The following is a 15,534-nucleotide window of genomic DNA, read 5'->3' on the forward strand; positions in this document are numbered from 1 at the left end:
TCCTTCCAACTGGTTTAAAGCACAAAGAGATAAACTCAAAACAAAATGCTCACTCAGCTTGTGGCGTGGGCGCTTCCAAGGCAAATACCACAAACACAAACACCAGTGGCCAGTTCCAACCTCCATGCAGCAGAAGGTCCGCCCCCCCATGTGTTCCGATGCGCAATCAAAGTGTGAATCTTTTTCTACATCCCACCTTATATATAGCTCAGAGGCTGCAGCTGCTTCTGTTTGGCCGCTCACCTTTTTCAGTGGTTTCCTTACCTCCCCTTCCTCCTCTCCCCCCCCCCCCCCCGGTCACTCCTCAGTTAGGGAGGTTTCTTGACAAAATGAAGCACTTGCCTGTGTGTCAAAAAAAAAAAAAAGGATAAACCTACGTTCGGTTCCTAGACGGAAATGCAGACTTGTCAAACCCGCCACCAACAATTTTCTCCCGCCTGGTTGTTCCATGAAATAAATAAAATTATATTTGAACTTCTATATAAATATATATTGGAGACCAATAAAAGAAAACAGAGAGCTACCACAAGCCATCCACCCCCACCCCCCTTGTCCACACACACACACACACCCCTGCGCAGTGTGAAAGCCACCTTTGTATAAGCCTCCCTGATGTGAACCCAAGTGACTGGTTACCTTTTTTTTGTCTCTGATGTTACAATATGCATTTTCAGAATTTCTGCATCACCTTTTTGGGGTTAGGGCAAAGGAGGGAGGGGGTCGACCAGGAACTTTAAAAGTAAATTAAAATAAATAAATAAAAAACAAAAGCATTCAGACTTGATCTATTTTCTACAATGTATGCTGCGACCAGGTCCTGTTATTCATATTGTGGCTTTGAATCAATTATGTTTATTAAAATGCTGTTGCTTCTATCTGCCTCTGCCTTTGTTTCCCCCCCCCCCCCACCTTGTCTCCAGATATTTGCCAGGGGTGGTGGTGATGGTAAGGATAATGGAAATACTGGGGGGAAAAGGGGTGAAAATTTGATACCACATCTGCATTTTATATCCTAGTTCTATAATGCGGCTCAAGTGGCTGCTTTCAAATCATTTAGCTGTCTTTATTGCCCATGAAACACTCCAGCCAGGGAAGGCACTCTTGGTCTTGGTTTGCTTAGGCAAAGAAGGTGTTGCCGTTGGCCATTTCTGTTTTATAAAACACTGGGCCCTTGGAGGTCCAGAAAGATACTTCAAGTAACTCCTTTTTAAGGATGGGAGCCTGAGGTATCTGGATCATTGCATGAATAGAAGGACATAAGAAGACGAGAAGAACCCCAACGGATCAGGGGTTCCCCCATCTAGTCCCCCCCATCTAGTCCAGCATCCTGTTTTTACAGCAGCCAGCTAGATGCCTATGAGAAACATGGGTGGAAATTAGAGACCAGTGCCCAGGCCACTGTTGGCGGCATATATGGCCTTGATTCTCAGTGGTGGGTGAGATAGAAGGCACAGTGCTGAGATTTCCTACCAGTCCTGTAATTCTGTAGAGGACAACTAATGAAGGTGTTCTGTTATTTAGGAGTTTTTAGGCTTCCTTCTGGGATGCGGGTGGCGCTGTGGGTTAAACCACTGAGCCTAGGGCTTGCCGATCAGAAGGTCGGCAGTTCAAATCCCTGCGAAGGGGTGAGCTCCCATTGCTCGGTCCCTGCTCCTGCCCACCTAGCAGTTCAAAAGCACGTCAACGGGCAAGTAGATAAATAGGTACCGCTACAGCGGGAAGGTAAGCAGCGTTTCCGTGTGCTGCTCTGGTTTGCCAGAAGCAGCTTTGTCATGCTGGCCACATGACCCGGAAGCTGTACGCTGTACGCCGGCTCCCTCAGCCAGTAAAGCAAGATGAGCCCCGCAACCCCAGAGTTGTTCACAACTGGACCTAATGGTCAGGGGTCCCTTTACCTGTAGGCTTCCTTCTAGGTAGGGGGTCCATGAGGAGTTGTGCAAAGGATACAACTTGGCTTGTTTGCACTTCAAGCCCTTGCAGCCAGACCAGATGGGGTTTTCACTGGGGAACTTTAAAAGCAGGCCTCTGAATCTTCTAATACAAGGGTGAGTTTTGTCCTTAAGAACTTTGTCATGTGCTACACAAACACACCCATCCCACAACTAAAGAGGTCCAGGCTTCCTTGCATTAAGACACACAGAGAGAGAGACAGACAGACAAACCACTGTTCCATCAAACCTGAAATTTTGGTGTGGAGGCTTTTGGTAGCCAGTTGCCTTTTTTAATGCCAACTTAAATACTAATGGATGCCGCAGGACACCAATAGCTTACATCAGGGATGAGGAGCACATGGCCACCAGTTGATGCTGGACATCCCAACTGCCATTAGACCCAGCCAGCAAGGCTGATGGTCAGGAATGATGGGAGTTGTAGTCCAGCAACATCTGCTGGTTCTCTATCCTTGGATTACAGGAAATAGCTTGCTGGGGAAACTCTCAGCTCCAAAACATGAAAGACCCCCATTGCATATCACCGGTCTCTTAAGTTGCAGTCCTTCAAATAATTCTCTTGCATTGCATTCCAAGGTGGCAATAGGTCCAGTCTCTCTCTCGAGCAAACTAGGGCTCTTTAGAAAGCACAAGGCATTTTCAACATGTTGATTGCAGCGACTAAGCACAACTTGCTTCCTTTAATCCAAGCCACAAAGCCTAGGCAGGGCACTGTCGCCCTTAGTTTGGCACCCTGTTTTGCTGCCACACAAAAACACAGGGACAATAAGCTGTTCCTTCTGTTCTCTCCTACTGAGTTCTTTCTCCAACTCCTGCGGACAGGAAGATGGAGCAAATCTGTATCCCCTCTTACAGAGTTAAGAAGAAAGGTACAGTTGTACTTGAAGTGGGGGGGGGGGGAGATCCATCTTCCGTTCTGGAGTTTCCTGCTGAAGAGTGCTACCCATCCAAATGGAAACTGATATGCCCTTCAAAGAGAGCGATGCAGAGCATAAGGACTCCTCCACTGAGGAAGCCCAGGTTATGGAGGAGGAAGTGGGCAAGGGAGCCCTTCTTGCCCCTACTAGAGCTCCTCTGCAGCATTTCAGGCAGCTAGAGAGAGGGGGAGAAAAAACAACAAAAGGCCATTATGTCCTTGGCAGCTGCTGTTACAGCAGCTTGCAGTTAAGCCAGAAAGGCTGTTCTCCTTGAAGAGACAAGAACAGCCATGTCTACTGTGACGTCAACTCTCAATCGCATTGCAACCTTTCTGCTTCTTGGGTCCTTGAGCAAATCGGGAGAAGGGAGCCCCAAGCTCTTGCCCCTGGGTCATTTTCACCCACAGTGGTGGTGCTTTAAAGCCGTTTGTTTCTTCATGCAAAATGGTATTGGAGCTACGTTGCCTAAAATGTTCATCGATAGTTATTGTGGCAGGGATGCTTTGCCCCAACCAAAACATGCATGGTTTTTTTTTGTCATGCATCCCCCCCCTCCCCCACCATTGGTTTCCGGAAGGAGGGAAACTAAACTGGCCTGTCTACACTGCAACCCCAAGCCGGCAGTCTTCATTTAGATTTACAGGGTCTGCTTTGGCCCTCAGTGGAAGACAAGAAGCCAAAACAAATTGCAGGTTGTAGGAATGTCTCTGAAGCAAAAGCCCTGCCCTATCCCCTGTCATCTGTCCAGGGAAGCCAGATACTCCTTTTCACACACAGCCACTTCTAGCCCAATCTTAGACACACTTTCTACTCCAAATAAATTTCCAATGAGTGCAAGGAAGTGTTCCTAGGATTTTAGCCTCCATTGTCATTGCCTTCATAGGGACCCAGGTGGCGCTGTGGGTTAAACCACAGAGTCTAGGGCTTGCTGATCAGAAGGTCGGCGGTTCGAATCCCTGCAACGGGGTGAGCTCCCGTTGCTCGGTCCCTGCTCCTGCCCACCCAGCAGTTCGAAAGCACATCAAAGTGCAAGTAGATAAATAGGGACCGCTTCGGCGGGAAGGTAACCGGCGTTTCCATGCGCTGCTCTGGTTTGCCAGAAGCAGCTTTGTCATGCTGGCCACATGACCCGGAAGCTGTCTGCGGACAAATGCCGCCTCCCTCGGCCTATAGAGTCGGACACGACTGGACCTGATGGTCAGGGGCCCCTTTACCTTTGTCATTGCCTTTACTTTCTTAGCATGCAATTCTTCCATTGAGGTCAGAGCAACAGTACAGACACCACCACCATCATCATTAAAATTAGTAGAACTCAGGGCGGTTCACAACATGAAATTACAAAGCTAAGTTGGCTGAGCCCACCTGGTCCAATCCCAATGTAGACTATGGAATAGTTTATAGAGCCTTACCAAAGTAGAACAGATAGTTTAAAAAAAAATACTGCTTGGAGTCAAACAATTGTGGCACACACATACACACATGAGCTGCTGAGGGTGGTGGAACAACCAAGAGGCCCAGTTCGGGAATAACTAAGCCCTGGATCCCCCAAAGACTAATGTCATGCTTACAGGATAAGTTTGCAAAGAGGTGGCTGCCCTTACCATGTCCACTAGTGCCACGTACAGGAAAATACCAGCCGTGATGGCAAAAATCCAGGGCGTGACTTGCGTGGTGCTCCGACTAATGAGCGTCCCTACTACTGCGCCCAAGTAAGCCAGGAAAGCAGACAGCAGGTTGAAGAGGAACACCCGTCGGACTGGCATGCCAGCCTGCAGCAGGACAGCACAATCCCCTGCCAAAGAAAGGAGGAGTTAAGAGTGCAATGGTCACATCTTCACAGAGGCACCATAACCAACTCAAAGCCAAGCAACGTCTCCAAACCTCTAAAACCAGTGATTCCCAAATCCACCCTCCCCCCACCCCAACGGACCACTTGCAAATTGTGGACGACTTGAAGGTTTTTCTGCCTCTTTGGGTAATTGTAATGTGCCATACATATGCTGTTTGGTTTTTAGTTGTATTTTAATTGCCTCTTTCATTTCTTGTCTGTTGTATTTCACCGTATTGCAATGAAAGAAATAACATAAATATGTAATTGGGAATCAACATCACCACCACCGTCAAATTAAATTTGCATACTGCCCTGTATCAGCGGGTCTCAGGGCGGTTCACAAGATAGACAATTGATCTGCCATTTCCCATCTTCAAGCACAAATCCAGAGACATGCCACAAACCACCTGAATGAAACTTGTGGACCACTTGCTGGTGCGCAGATCACACACTGGCGAACCCTTGCTCTAGACATGGACCTGTCATGGCAGTATTTGCTGCTCCTGGCGACAGTACTTGTCAGGCTTCAGGGAATCTGATCCCCCCCATGGTGGCAGCCAAGAAGCAGATAAGCAAGAAGAGTTCTTACCAAGTAGAATCATAGAATCATAGAATCATAGAGTTGGAAGAGACCACAAGGGCCATCCAGTCCAACCCCCTGCCAAGCAGGAAACACCATCAAAGCATTCCTGACAGATGGCTGTCAAGCCTCTACTTAAAGACCTCCAAAGAAGGAGACTCCACCACACTCCTTGGCAGCAAATTCCACTGCCGAACAGCTCTTGCTGTCAGGAAGTTCTTCCTAATGTTTAGGTGGAATTTTCTTTCTTGTAGTTTGAATCCATTGCTCCGTGTCCGCTATTAATCAATATTCACAGAGAGAAGCGAAGGAATGCAGTCTCTCTTAGATAATGGCGTCGCGCCGAGTAAAGTCCCACCCCCTCCGTCTTTCCTATTCTACGTCTGCTGATCTGAGATTTCTGCCTCTGAGCACTCTGTTCTACTACTCTCAATGCCCGCCTAGTCCTGGGAGAGGGGGGTTCAGGAATGCTTTTTAAAGACACTGAGTCCGCCAGCTGTCTCTCCCCTGGTGCTGCTTCCTCCTGCTGCTCCCTCTCCCGATATTTCCCAGCTTCTCCCCTCTGCAGCCTCTGAACTATGACCACCTGCAAATCACTGTTGTAAATCTATACTGCCCTCCTGTTCTTGGGAAGGTTCAAGAGGAGGGGAGGCATCCCCCACCATTCCTCCTCAGCCCAGCCTGAGAGTACTTGCTGTTTCTACCATACTGGTGGTGCCTTTACCTAACAAGACAGAAGAAGAAGAAGAAGCCTAACCTCTTGCGAAGTGTGCTGCATCACCTGCCGGATTTACGTGTAAGCTAAAGAAGCTATAGCTTAGGGCCCCACTTTCTTGGGGGCCCAAAAAAAAAAATTTAAAGGGGAAAAAACCTGGATGTGCAAATACAAGATAAAAACAAATAAAATAAAACCTACATACAGCAACAGTGTTTTGTGTTGTGTAGGCTCCTATGATGTAAGCAATGGGCCCCACCTGCTAGCCTGCTCCCTAAAATATCACTGGTTTGCTCATTTCTCTATACAGTGGTCCCTCGACTTACAAATTTAATCCATTCAGAATGCACATTCGCAGGTCAGAAAGTTTGTAAGTCGAAAAAGCGGTTTCCCATAGGAATGCATTCGAAACGGAAAAATTTGTAAGTCGAGAAAACCCCATCTAAAATTCGTAAGTCGAGAAAACCCCATCTAAACCGCAACGGTTTTCCTTTCAGATGTCGAAAAAATCGTAAGCGTGCGGCCATTTTTTTTCATTCGTAACTCGAAATTTCGTAAGTCGAGTACTTCGTAAGTCGAGGGACCACTGTATAGGCTGCCTACATTCTGCATGGACTTTTCAACAATTACTTTGATAAAATACATATTTTGTTACGTGCAAATGGCTTTAGATACCTATTAAAGGTAAAGGGACCCCTGACCATTAGGTCCAGTCGTGACCGACTCTGGGGTTGCGCGCTCATCTCGCATTATTGGCCGAGGGAGCCAGCGTACAGCTTCCAGGTCATGTGGCCAGCATGACAAAGCCACTTCTGGCAAACCAGAGCAGCACACGGAAACGCCGTTTACCTTCCCGCTGTAGCGGTTCCTATTTATCTACTTGCATTTTCGAAACCATACAGCATATATTCAACACACACACACACACACACACACAAACACAGTGGCAATTTGTTGTTGACAAAGGACAGGTGGACATATAAAGGGCCCCATTACCTTCAGTAGCTTAGGACCTCATCAAACCTAAATCCGGCCCTGGCTGTAACCACAGCATCAGGTAAGGTCACATGGGTGAGACCCACAAACCCAGAATGGCATGGAGTCAACAGAAAGGCAGGAGGAAACCACCACACAAGCAGATCCAAGTAAAGGGGTGGGGTCTTCCTTGGACACCGGACAGGAGGATATGGTAGGATTAACTGATATCATCAACATTATCTTCGGTCATCAGAAGTGCAGGACCATAGGGAAAGGTTTGCTGGACCTGAGTTTATATCAAATCCACCAATGGCTCTTAGGAAGCCTACAGCCACGACACGAGAGTGGAGATTTGCACCCAAGGGGTGTGAATGACATTTAAAAATACACACACGCACCAACTGAGCCCCAAATCTTTAAAATATTAAATAGTAAAATAAAGCAGATTTAAAAATAAGAGAGGTCAGGAAAGCCTGAAGAATAAAGCTGGGAATCTTCCTCACCAAGTTCATGGGGCAGTTCGTGGCAAAATACAGCCACCGTAGTGCTTAAACCGCTGGAGATTCCATCAGAGAAAGCAGCTCCTAAGAGAAAAGAACTCCGTGGGTTACAAAGGTTAGTGAACCTAAGAGAGGCGTTTCCTCTCCCCTCTTCTCCAGGTGGATTGGCTGAAGTCATCTGAACTAGTTTGTCTTCACTCAAGTGGGAAGACAGGCAAACTAATGCCAGTGTACTGGAAGAAGCAAAGATTGCCAGTGTTCTTCAACATCAACTTTGTTGGACTGGTCATGTTGTTCGGATGCCTGATTATCATCTTCCAAAGCAACTGCTCTATTACGAACTTAAAAACGGAAAGCGTAATGCTGGTGGTCAGCAAAAGAGGTTTAAAGACCCTCTCAAGGCAAATCTTTAAAAATGTAGTATAAGCACTGACAACTGGGAAACACTGGCCTGCGAGTGCTCCAATTGGAGAACAGCCTTTACCAAAGGTGCCATGGGCTTTGAAGAGGCTCGAACTCAGGACGAAAGGGAGAAATGCGCTAAAAGGAAGTCATGTTTGGCAAACCCTCACCGTGATCAATTCCCGCCCAGAAACCTATGTGGAAGGACGTATGGATCCAGAATTGGCCTCCACAGTCACTTACGGACTCACTGTTAAAACCATGTTCATGGAAGACAGTTGGCTTTGAGTGATCGCCAAAGAAGAAAGAAGGTATTTACGATTACTTCCAATCATCTGGAATTTAAGCAGGAAGCTTCCGTGATTCTGTGACAGAGGTCTAACACAGGCATCCCCAAACTTCGGCCCTCCAGATGTTTTGGCCTACAACTCCCATGATCCCTAGCTAACAGGACCAGTGGTCGGGGAAGATGGGAATTGTAGTCCAAAACATCTGGAGGGCCGAAGTTTGGGGATGCCTGGTCTAACACAAGCCTTTCTGGAACTCAAGGCTGGAGAGAACCATTGGTGGTAGCCAGTACCCACTGGGACAGGGTCCAGGGTGGGGGTGGGGGGTGCTGAGAGGCCAACAGTAGTTGGAGACAGAGCCAGCTAATTATAGTTTTACGCCCTCCTCCCTGCCAAGTAGTAAAAGGGCTGTACTTGAAAGTACAGAAGAGGAAGACTACACGTGACGCTCGCTACTCTCATTGTGCCATTTCAGATCCTTTTAAAAGCTTCCTTCGGTTCAGCAAGCATATCTAGAAATGTAAATGAAATTATGTACACCCCTTTTGTTGATTCTATCCGCACATTGATGATTGTTTTAAATTGTTCTTTGCATGCTGCTTAAGGATATCTTTATTAAGTGGTTTATAAACTCAAATAAATAAATGGGAATAATTTCTCTCAACCTCTTAAAAATAATTTTCTGGTTCCAGCCTAACTTTTGTAGGATTGCGCCCTGCCACCATCATCATCAACAGCAGCAGCAGCTGCTTCCGGCACAAGGAGAGACCTAGCCCTGGCTCAAAGCCACTTACCGATGGCCAGTCCATCTGTGAAATTGTGTATCCCATCCCCTAGAATAACCATCCAAGCGATGTCTGCTATCCCAGCCTTGAGGACTCCACCTGGACTGTGGGAATGCCCGTGAGCATGGTGACGATGGAGCTCTTCTTCCTGCCTCTCTGAGCTTCCTCCACACTTTTCTGAGCTGCGAATTTGGACCGAGCAGTCCTGGACTTCCCCGTAGAGGCTGCCAGCTCCTCCTTCTGCCACCGTCAGGCTCTGGGATTCAGCACCTGACACCCAAAACCAAGCAGGGAAATATCAGGTCCACTTGAACCGCCCCCCCCCTTCACCCTGGCACAGATCGGTGGCATTTGTGACTAAGCAAGCAGTACTCTGGGTGCACTCTTGGAACTCACAGGTAATTTGTTAAACACAAGAGACAGCATGATTGCACAGCGGACCTCGGCCTAGTGAGCTACTGCTGCTCAGCTTGACCCACGGCAGACCCACAAGGCACTATATGAAGCAGGTGCTGTTCCCCCAAACAGCTACAGCCCCAATTGTGGGGTGCATTCCAAAGCAATTTATGGTCCGTCCGGATGGACTTGTGAAAACTTAGTGGGTCTCTAAGGTGCTACTGGAAGGATTTTATTATTATTATTTTGTTGTGAAAACATGTTTTCTGCCATCACCTGCTCTGCTCTGTGTTTAGCTAGATTTCTTTTCCCACCCGTTCCAAAGACGGATTGCAAAGGCGTTCCATAGTTGTCCTTGCAACAAGTCTATGAAGCAGCAGATTAGCTAAGACAGCAACTTGGAAAAAACCCATCTGCACATTGAGGTTTTTTAATACATGAAGCTTAAAGGAACTTTAAAGGCCTTCTACAGTGAATAGTCTTTCTTTCTTTCTTTCTTTCTTTCTTTCTTTCTTTCTTTCTTTCTTTCTTTCTTTCTTTCTTTCTTTCTTTCTTGCCCATCTGGCTAGGTTTCCCCAGCCACTCTTGGCGACTCCCGACAGAATATTAAAAACACAATAAAACATCAAACATTAAAAACTCCCCTAAACAGGGCTGCCTTCAGATGTCTTCTAAAAGTCAGATAGTTGTTCATTTCCTCGACATCTAACAGGAGTGCTTTTCACAGGGCGGGCACCACTACTGAGAAGGCCCTCTGCCTGGTTCCCTGTAACCTCACTTCTAGCAGTGAGGGAACCACCAGAAGGCCCTCGGAGCTGGACCTCAGTGTCCAAGCTGAACAATGGGGGTGGAGAAGCTCCTTTAGGTATACTGGGCCCGAGGTCTTTTAAGCAACGTGTTCCCTATACCGCCTGGGCTGGGTTAAGGGCTAAAGTATAGTATGTTGCTGGGGAAAACAGTAACAGTAGTGAGGCTGGACAACGGTCACCGGGACAACTGCACCACCTGTCCAACAGATGGGCAGGTAACAAGTTCCTTCCAACCTAATGCCTAGCTGTGTTTTAATTCCACAAAGTGTGCATGGACTGCAGCCTTCTGTAGGGGGACAACAAAACTTTCCATAGTTAAAAGAGCACAGCAGAAAGCCATGATACTAATAAAAACCTAAAGCAATCCAGACTGCGTGACTCACCATGAGATATCCTCAAACCAGCAGCGCTGTTATCACCCACCTCAGCTGGAGATGGTTCAAGTGGCTTTCTGGTGGTGCCCTTCTACAGAAAGAAAGCAAAACTGATGACTAAGCAGCACTAAGCTGAGGTTGACACGAGAAGCGCAGCCTAGGGATGCTGCAAAACTTTGTCTCCCCCCAGAGGTGTTGGGTAGTATAGCAGTGGTGCCTCCCTCTAGTGGTGGACACAAAACATGACATTATCCGGAGCAGAAGTTCCCAAGGGGCTTCTCCAGTAAACGTGTGTATGGTTGTTGCTTTAAAACGGCCACCTCCACAGAGATTTAGCACACCTGGTGCCAACAAGCCAGGTGGTGACCTTGCTCATTATGGATTGGTTGCTACTCATCCAAAGAGCAGAAGTGAGGCTCACAGGCTCAGCATGGGTGGTTGAGTCCAAAACACAGACCGTAACATAAACCACACAGTATTAGCTTTTTCTTATAACAGCATACAGGGGTACCTCGGGTTAAGAACTTAATTCGTTCCAGAGGTCTGTTCTTAACCTGAAACTGTTCTTAACCTGAAGCACCACTTTCGCTAATAGGGCTTCCCGCTGCCGCCGCACCACCAACACACAATTTCTGTTCTTAAGCAAAGTTCTTAACCCAAGGTACTATTTCTGGGTTAGCAGAGTCTGTAACCTGAAGCGTCTGTAACCTGAAGCGTCTGTAACCCAAGGTACCACTGTACAGGGCTCCTTTCACAGACCCACATAGAAATAGGATTTTTGCCTGGGACCTTAAGGAAGATGGTGGGGAGAACTAAGTCGACTGGCAGGGGCAGGGCGGGGGGGGGGAGCTTTTTCCCCTTTAGTGAAATCTCCTGGTCAGCCCATCAGGTTGCCCAGGCCACTGGCATGCCATTCCATCTCTTTTTACCTTTTTGACTTGAATCCTCTTGAATGTTCCCATGAGATTCTCAATGAGGAACAGCAGGTAAATACCAGCCAGAACGCAGAGGCCCTTCAGGACAGCGTCTTCAGCCAAGGTCATTGGTTCTTCTTTTGGTGACAGAAGTCCATGGGGCCTTGCCTGTGTCTGAATGAAAACAATTCCTTTGAATGGAGAAAGGGAGAATTCAGAAAATAAACGGTCAAGTACCGTATTTTTCCATATATAAGGCGACCCTTATATATATATATATTTAACCAAAAATTAAGAAATCACTCCATCAGTATCAAAAAGATGTCCAGTTTTGTATTGCTGGAAAACTCTTTAAGGAAGTTAAGGAAGAAGAGGCAGATTCCATCGTCCTGGAAACAAACCAGAACCATCGTGTTATCTCCTGCTGCCATGCTCCGAGGTGGGGGCCTTGCTCTCTCTTGCCCGCCTTGTCCATGGGCTTTGGGCTCCTCACCTCGGCTCCTCTTTCCAGACCACCCCAAGCTAGTGAGAGAGCCAGGCAAGCAAGCGGCAGACCGACTCTACCTCCTCAAAACAAAGTGTGTTGATATTTTTGTAGGGAGATCGGATCACCAAAAGTTGCTAAGCTTTTTGTGGGAGATGTCCCCCACTTTGGGACTAAACGTATTAAGCAAAGAACATCGTCTTAGACATGGAAAAATACAATTATTATTATTATTATTATTATTATTATTAAAAAAGAAAAGGTTAAGAGATCCAGCGAATCAGACCACATAACACCGGTCCTGAAAGACCTACATTGGCTCCCAGTACGTTTCCGAGCACAGTTCAAAGTGTTGGTGCTGACCTTTAAAGCCCTAAACGGCCTCGGTCCAGTATACCTGAAGGAGCGTCTCCACCCCCATCGTTCTGCCCGGACACTGATGTCCAGCGCCGAGGCCTTCCGGCAGTTCCCTCACTATGAGAAGCCAAGTTACAGGGAACCAGGCAGAGGGCCTTCTCGGTAGTGGCACCCACCCTGTGGAATGCCCTCCCACCAGAGGTCAAAGAGAATAACAATTACCAGACCTTTAGATGGCATCTTAAGGCAGCCCTGTTTAGGGAAGCTTTTAATGTTTGATGGATTTCTGTATTTTAATATTTTGTTGGAAGCCGCCCAGAGTGGCTGGGGGAACCCGGCCAGATGGGCGGGGTATAAATAATAAATTATTATTATTATTATTATTATTATTATTATTATTATTATTATTACCGGGAAATGGGGGCAAAGCAACTGCTTATATACATTTCTGAAAACCTTGGCCACTCCCGCTCCCAACGCGATTGGCTGTCTAAACTTCAAAGCTGCAAATCACGACTCAAAGTTCAAGGGCCAATGGCAGAGGCCCAAATCCTGAAATATTCTGTGATTGGACATCATGTATCGAATCAGAACACAGGAGCTCAGAATCCTTAATCCAGACTCAAGCTGAGGGAAACGCAGACCACTGAATACATAACAGTTGATACATACGTGTGGCCAGAGATGCAGCAGTGCGTCCCCACACAGCGTCCCCACAGCCAAGGCCACCAGGAAAGCGAGAAGGAAATGGAAGAGCTTGCGGTTGAAGAGAGGAACGAGAACAATGGCCAGGGCAGAAGGCAAGCTAGTCAGGGTGATAGCCAAACATCCCCAGCCCAGACCTGTGGAGAACAAAGAGGATGAGCAAGATTGGACGAGGAACAAGAAAACTAAAACCAACAACCTGCTGGATCATACTGTAGGGGCCGAAGTCATGTCCTCATTTGCCCCACCTCTCCACATGTTCCAAAGGACTTTCATGCCACCTTCTCCTGGAACCTGACAACTACTTCTCTGCTGCCTAAAACCATTAAGGGCCCCAGTTCTCTAAACACTATTGGCAATGTCAGCAGCCTAGAAATTAGCTCTTCAGAAGGGTAGCCAGCCTAGTGTCTTTAAGATGTTGATGGACAAGAGCATGACCAATGTTCAGGGATGACTGATAGTCCAAAAACATCTGAAAGGCGCCATGGTGATTACTTCCCAGGTTGCAGGAATGGGCGTGGGGGATAGGAAGCGCAGAAAATCTAGTTACTGTACTTGGAAGGTGAGAATCTAATTTCCTAGTGTTTAAGAAACACTGAATAAGAGGCTCCCCCAAACTGGAGCTTGAACATTAACTTGAAGCACCCTGAGAGCCAATACACTTGAATTTGTCCTCAGCATCCACTGTGTAGCCAGTTAGTCTTACGTCGCTTCCAGACTCTTGCTATTATCAGGTAGGATTCAATCACATACTGCCAAATGGAGGTCACACAATGGCAGTGGATTGGAAGGTCTTGCACATGAAACCCGCTTCCTCAGAAGGTCAGAGTTGGGGTTTTTTTTTACAATAACATAAGTAATGGGGAAATCAACTGGGAAGTGCAGGATCACACTTGCTTTGACGCAATGTCATCTTTGCAAACCTATCAGGATGAATGCTCAGTAACGACCTGTTTCTGAGGTCCCGAAGGGCCCTTGATGAAGATTCTGAGCTGTTCTTGAGAGGACAGCATAGTGCACAAATTTTTTGGGGGGAGGGGTATTTTGGATCAGACTCGTATATATTTATATATATATATATGTTGGATCAGATCCAAGATGTGGGTTTGCAAACCGGGAACTCCTTGGAAAGCCAATGGAAATAGGAGACAAAAATGGGAGAGGTGGTAACTGAAGGGCAGGTAGGGGTGAGGGTCGAAGGACTGCAGTCACCAGGGGAAGAATGAATGAATGAATGAATGAATGAATGAATGAATGAATGAATGAATGAATGAAAATTAAGGGCACAAAACCAGCACTGGGGCTGATGCAGAAGGGTAAGGCTGGAGCTGGGATTCAAGGCCCCTCCTGGGTCAGGGTACGAGGAAGGCAGCTTGTGTTACTCACCACTCCAGAGAGAACTTCCTGCCATGCCAAAAGCTACCTCATCATAGTGCTGGATGCAAACGCGGCTGTCAATCTGGTAGAGCAAAGCAGGGCACAGCAGCGTGAACTGCTCTGGCGTGATCTTGGAGACAGAGTTCAGACCAAAATTGACTAGCAGCTGTGATACGTTGAGACACTGAAGACGACGAAGAAGAAGAAAAACGAGTTTATTGCAAGAATAATTGTACGGGGCTGGAGTACTGGACCCCCAACCAACGTTTAATTGACTGCCAGCACGGTTCTTGGTCACTAATTTGATTAAAGTTTTCATTTGCAGCACTGGATCAAGTGGAACTTAGAAATCACGGCTGGGGTGGGGGATGTCGCCAGTTTTGGAAGGGGAATGAGTTGAAAAGTGACAGCGTGAAGAATTGGGGGAAAGGGGGCAATAGACAACAGCACGGCCCAGTGTTCTCCTTTTAGCCTGGGAGATCTGGGTTAAAAATGCAGAACAAGAACGAATACTCACCTGTCTCACACAACATGCCTAAAAAGGCAGAGGTACAGTATCATACTCAGACATTTATCATTATAAATATATAATTATTTCTACAACTGCTTCCGGGAAATGTGCTATGTGTGGGGCAATAATGGCCTAGGTTCACATTTAATCTCTCTCTTCTGTGATCCTTGCTGCTGATTTATACCAAACCCACACTTTCCCCCCTTGGTCCTATGCATCTTGCTTGTTGCAATCAAACTGTTGCCACCAGTCACCAAAGAGTCTGCCTTTGTTCCTCACCATCCCTCGGGTGGGACAAGGTGCTACTTGAGGGTCCTTCAGACACCAGCTTAAAACGTGACTCCTCGAGCAAAGTGTTTGGTCCTGGAGTGAATTTGCTCATCTGACAGCAAACACGGCTTTATGTATTGCATTACTTCTATTGTTTTACATTCTGTTCTGCAGAACATTATTGCGTGTCTTTACCTGCCCTGGGATCTCTGGATTAAGGACGGGATATAAGCAGCTTATATCCAGGTGGATCCAGGACCCAGGTGGTGCTGTGGGGACCCAGGTGGCGCTGTGGTTAAACCACTGAGCCTAGGGCTTGCTGATCAGAAGGTTGGCGGTTCGAATCCCTGTGACGGGGTAAGCTCCCGTTGCTTGGTCCCAGCTCCTGCCAAC

The 15,534-nt window shown here is 47.1% G+C and overlaps 1 protein-coding gene across 3 annotated transcripts in view; it reads right to left on the reverse strand.

Moving 5' to 3' along the window:
* Positions 1–897: 897 nt before the first annotated feature.
* SLC39A5 (solute carrier family 39 member 5) overlaps positions 898–15,534 on the reverse strand; it is a 32,290-nt gene continuing 17,653 nt past the window's right edge. For all 3 annotated transcript variants that reach the window (XM_035103763.3, XM_035103762.3, XM_060272049.2), the window contains 8 exons: positions 14,370–14,544; positions 12,951–13,120; positions 11,453–11,611; positions 10,533–10,614; positions 8,954–9,214; positions 7,474–7,554; positions 4,468–4,658; positions 898–3,041 (listed from right to left, as the gene is read on the reverse strand). In XM_035103763.3, coding sequence (XP_034959654.1) covers positions 2,889–3,041; positions 4,468–4,658; positions 7,474–7,554; positions 8,954–9,214; positions 10,533–10,614; positions 11,453–11,611; positions 12,951–13,120; positions 14,370–14,544 — 1,272 coding nt within the window. In that variant the 3' untranslated portion in view covers positions 898–2,888. The remainder of the gene's footprint in view (positions 3,042–4,467; positions 4,659–7,473; positions 7,555–8,953; positions 9,215–10,532; positions 10,615–11,452; positions 11,612–12,950; positions 13,121–14,369; positions 14,545–15,534) is intronic.

This window comes from Zootoca vivipara, chromosome 2 (genome assembly GCF_965207765.1).
Source record: "Zootoca vivipara chromosome 2, rZooViv2.hap1.1, whole genome shotgun sequence".
NCBI lineage: Eukaryota > Metazoa > Chordata > Lepidosauria > Squamata > Lacertidae > Zootoca > Zootoca vivipara.